The sequence below is a fragment of the Montipora capricornis genome, chromosome 10, assembly GCF_036669925.1.
Source record: "Montipora capricornis isolate CH-2021 chromosome 10, ASM3666992v2, whole genome shotgun sequence".
Lineage (NCBI taxonomy): Eukaryota > Metazoa > Cnidaria > Anthozoa > Scleractinia > Acroporidae > Montipora > Montipora capricornis.
This window is the reverse complement of record NC_090892.1, coordinates 59,323,873-59,328,872: the sequence shown is the minus strand read 5'-3', so window position 1 is coordinate 59,328,872 and position 5,000 is coordinate 59,323,873. Positions and strand designations below refer to the sequence as shown.

Here is a 5,000-nt window from a genome sequence, read left to right as displayed (position 1 = left end):
ATTAGGTTGTGTTCATATGGCAACTTTCAGCCCGGTTTCCGAGATGAAAAGTGGCGATACAACAACTCAGGTGTGAAATCAAACGAACAAGCCTGGAGAGTGGAGAGGATTTCTCGATTTTCTTTGTTTAATTAATTTAACTCTTTTCCCCACTCAAATTTCTTTTGACTTAACATCAATTATCAAATGTAACTCTTCCGAGCTTCATCATCGAAGAAAAGAGAGAGAAAAACTTGGTAATGTCCGTTCTATCACGAAAATGCATTGTAATGAATTCCCACCGGGAGCCCTCATTCCCAAACGCCCCAGGCGAGCACGGAGGCGAGCACGGAGGCGAGCACGGAGGCGAGAAGGAGTGGCAGCCACGCAACACGCCGGTCATCGCTGCGGGGAGTTGGGGTGGGGGGGGGGGGGGGGGAACGAATTCCTGACGTTCGCTTAAAGCCAAAGTGAGGAATAAACAGGGAAAAACAAGCCTTTTTATGCCAAAAATGGTAATAAGATATCCTAATAAGATTTCCCTATGGGTAGAAAAAGCAAGGGGATTTCACACATAAATCGCGGGGGGAAAAGGGGCGTTTGTGCATTAGGATGGCCCACAGTTAGAATAGTATTATTTTCATCCCGGTAATCGGGCTAAAATGTTCATATGGCAAAATTTCCAGCCCGCTTACCGAGATCCCGGTTGGAAAAACCGAGATCTCGGCAACCAAGCCAGCCCGCTCTCTCATATCAACACATCGAAATTTTTACAAATGATTAAGAGGTGAGGTCAGGAGCCCATGAGTAGAAGCCTCCATATGCAGTAGATCTTTGAGTCAACCTTTGCGCGTATCTTTCTATTTTTAGAACGAACCCTTGAGCAGGAGACTCGCATTTACATAAATTTACATTAATTTGCACGATTTAAATTCAGTTTTACTGCTATTTTTGTCTTCGTTAGACAATGACTTTACTCTGATTGGCCTTTTAAAACAGTGCGTGCAGAGCCGAGGAACTCGTGGCGTTCTAAAAATAGAAAGATACGCGCAAAGGTTGACCCATAAGGACGTGTATGAGAGAGGCAAGCTCCTACCCATGGGCTTCTGGTGAGGTAAGATCTCGGAAACCGGGTCAGCCCGGCCGAACCTTGACTATTACTACGCAAATCTCGATGGCCAGTTTTTTCCACGTCGGAACAAGTCTTCGTTGATAAAAGCCCCGAAGGGACTTGCGAAAATTGTCGTTGTGAGCGTTAGCCCCATTTATCAATTCCCCTTCGCTCAAGCGACGGGGTGACTCTCGGGAAAATCGCACTGTCACGGCGTTGAACGCAAATTTATAACTACACCTTTTAGTCTAGCCTAACCCTATAGCCTTTTACTGTCCTTTTTATACTTATTGCAGCAGTCTAGTCTTTCTTAAAATGAAATACTCATGTCACGAGGGAGGACCTCTTTGTACAAGCCTTCGACTTCCTGAGGTCTCCTAACCACTAACCGTATGATTCTTAGCGTATTCCATAGTTTAACTGACGTTGTAATTTATGTACAAATTTTTCCTCTGAGTAATTAAATCAGTGGAAGTAGTGGTAAATCAACACACCTAAAGATAACCTTCCTAATCTTCATGTCGTAATTAAGTTACTTTAATATACTCAACTGATACAGCACAATATAAGTTTAACGACGTACCTGTTTCTTCAAGTTTGAAATCGATTTTCGTCGTGTTAAAAAGGATTTTGAATTGTGCTTTAGCAAGGTCCTCAATATATTTGTCCCCAGATTTGAAAACCAAGCAAAACTCAAAGGTAACCACGATTTGTCCCGTCGGTGTTGTCCCGTCGGTGTTCATATTTGTTATTTTCACAGCCTCGTATATCATAGAGTCATTGAAAAGGCCATTTTGTATCTACAAGAACAAAGAGAAAATGTCGATGTCGACAGCAGGTTTAACACGGAAACCTGGGCTCAGCTGACACCTCGAGCAATTCAATACGTCATTGAATGCGGTTTGTTTGGTACGTGAATAATAACGAGGGAAAGCGCAGGAACCATAGACTTAGCTAACAAACGACCCTCAAATAAAATCATATCATATTGGAAGGCAACTCAAATCAAGTGATGGGAGGGAAAACCCACAGCGCTCGGGGAAAAGCCTTTGGCAGCAGGAGACAACCCTTAATCAAACTCAAACCACATTTAGGGTACAATCTGGACCGAAACCGGACCACATTGGTGTAAAAGAGGAGGTCCGCTTTTTCTTTTTTAAGAGGTTGGCCGTTTGAACAATCTCTCTTCCCGTGAGATCCATCTCACCGTTAGCGCTTATAATCACATTAGAACAGACAAAAAATCCCACCCTGGTAAGCGTTTTACTCTGTCCATTTCCATTAACAGAGCTAACGCTCAGATGGACCACATGGAAATCAATAGCACTTAACATTCTCTTTCTCTCCCCCTCCCTCCCTCTCTCAGTTGTCGGCTACGCCTACAAGGCGGCTTACTTGGGCTTCTAAAATCCAACTTCGAGACGACCCCGTCGTGAAGCCTGAGCAAAGAGGTAAGCTTTTATGACTTTAACTTGCATGTGATGCTCTCGCGGTAGCGTGAGGGCCTATCACCCCCTGCTGGTGTATACAGTAAAAACCCCCCTAGTAAAAACCTTCCATTTTAAAATTTAGCTTGAACGGGTTCTTACATAAATGGAAATTAACAGAAATTAAGGCTATTTAGGTTCTTAAATAGGTTCTTATTTTCTGAAGAAAAAATCACTTAGATCAAATAATTTAGTGGTATTTGGCCTTCGTCCCCTACGCAGCAGCCAATTTTCCCTGTGAATTTTAAAATTCACACAAAACTGACTATAATGTAACTTAAATTAACATGTACATTTACTTTTAAAATTCCTTGCCCACTAACAATTTAAACTGAACAGATTAAAATGTTGTCCCTTTGGCAACAATTATTAAAAATACGGAATGTAGGCGAGTGATTCTGTTAATAACATATCACCAGCTCTATCCTAAAGTAATGCTCATTACTGGGTTGCCAAACCCAGTCGGAATCTGCGTTTCATTTGCTTGTTTTTGTTTTTTTTTTTTTAATATTATTTTCCGTGTCGAGAAGTGTTTCCTGTCACTCCCCTACTAAATGGTATGTTTGTGCATAGAGCCTTGTTCGCGTGTTTTGATGGGTTTCAGGGGGTAGAAGAAATGCGCAGATTTCTTTGGTGTGCACAGTAAAATATTTAATTTACCTGCAATGGCGTCGAAGTCATTGAAACAGAAATGGTGTTTTGGTGGATCTTTAAACAAAATATACCTTTATGGAGCTCAAGAATGGAACGTCAATTGGATAAACAAGACAGGCGGTGGAAAATAAATATCTGGAATCTCAAAAGCGACTAGTAATGTAATAATGAACTTCGACAACAATCTTTCGCCTGTCGTGCCGTAATCAAAGTGAGCTGTATTTCTAATATTTTACCAAGTGTAGACAGAGAAGGAATCGAACTCCCTTTGAGCCCTGGATCTGTGATCTCTGTTGTCTGGCAATTTGTATTTATTTGCACTCAACTCTGCACAGCCTTCAGGTGAAAAAATAATTGGAAATGTGACAGCCAAGAATTATTTGAAAGAAGGCTTGTCGTCAATTTTGTGCTTCATTATTCAAGGAAAAGGTTAATTCTTCTGAAACGGGTTTAATCTCAAGTTTTCTTTAATCACGGATTGTGTTTCTTGTTTGCACTCACGCAATAGACCATTTTACAGTTGTAGCTAAGTTACCTGGCCTAACAATGGAAGTGAGGGTGCCGGTGACCCTGTTTTGCTACAAACCTTAGTGCTTTTGTAATGTTAATGTAGACTAATTAGAATTACAACAAAATGATTTACATGATAAAAGCAGTGAGGACTGTATCAATACAAGGTCACCGGCAGCCTCGCAGCCATTCATAGGCTGGGTCGCTGAGCAAACTGTAAAATGGCCTATTAAAATAAGAAGGGTTTTTTTGCCTCTAATAGCAAATATTTTGTTTGCTTCAATAAATTTTACGCAGGAAAAGGTTTTTGTGACATTTTTTGTCCAAATGAACTCCCAAAAATATAGCTTAACGACCTTTAAGTGGAATATTTTTTGTAATTTAATATTCTCTCTATGGAGCTATGATCCTCGCAGTTGTGAACGCAATTTTTGCAATTGCGTGAAGAAGCCTGAAAAATTCAAGACTTCAACGGGATTTTAACCCGTGACCTCGCGATACCGGTGCGACGCTCTAACTAACTGAGCTATGAAGCCAATGATGTTGGGAGCTGGTCATTTGTGAGTTCTAATGTTCCCGTGAGGAATGAATCAATGATGAAATGATATGTGAAATTTATCATATATGAATTGCGGATATGAAATCAAGTGAAGCTATGATCCTCGCAGTTATGAACGCAATTTTTGCAATTGCGTAGCGAAGCCTGAAAATTTCAGGACTTCAACGGGAATTGAACCCGTGACCTCGCGATACTGGTGCGACGCTCTAACCAACCGAACTATGAAGCTACTGACGTTGGGAGCTGTTCATTTGTGGGTTCTAATGTTCCCGGCTTCGTTACAAAATAGCCCTTTTCACGGTTAGTTTTTCTCATTTGCATTACAATGTAATCTAGCATGTATGTAAGGCAATTTCGGGCTATTTTATAGTTTTAACTCGACCATGCCTATTGGTGGATCGCAAGTTATACTTGGACCCAGATTGTAACTCAACTAGATTTCTAATATAGCCTGGCGCAATGCCATGTAACACACTTCTGACTGAAGTGCCAAATATGTATATATGCTAAAAATTGCACTATCTATTCTTTATGCCACGGTTGGGGAAAGCCTTGCTACAAAAATAATTCGCAAACGTATGTACTCACGGTCGTGTTGACGTCATCCTTTGATCGCTCCTGGGCAGTATATATTGTAACGGTCATCGTTCCACATGCTGAACGAAAATACAACAAAACAATAATTACTAAATATAACTGA

At 40.9% G+C, this 5,000-nt stretch overlaps 1 protein-coding gene across 4 annotated transcripts in view; it reads right to left on the bottom strand.

Annotated features, from left to right (window-relative positions):
- Window positions 1-5,000, bottom strand: part of LOC138021792 (uncharacterized) — a 41,783-nt gene that overhangs the window by 18,954 nt on the left and 17,829 nt on the right. For all 4 annotated transcript variants that reach the window (XM_068868799.1, XM_068868797.1, XM_068868796.1 and 1 more), the window contains 2 exons: window positions 4,889-4,956; window positions 1,674-1,890 (listed from right to left, as the gene is read on the bottom strand). In XM_068868799.1, coding sequence (XP_068724900.1) covers window positions 1,674-1,890; window positions 4,889-4,956 — 285 coding nt within the window. The remainder of the gene's footprint in view (window positions 1-1,673; window positions 1,891-4,888; window positions 4,957-5,000) is intronic.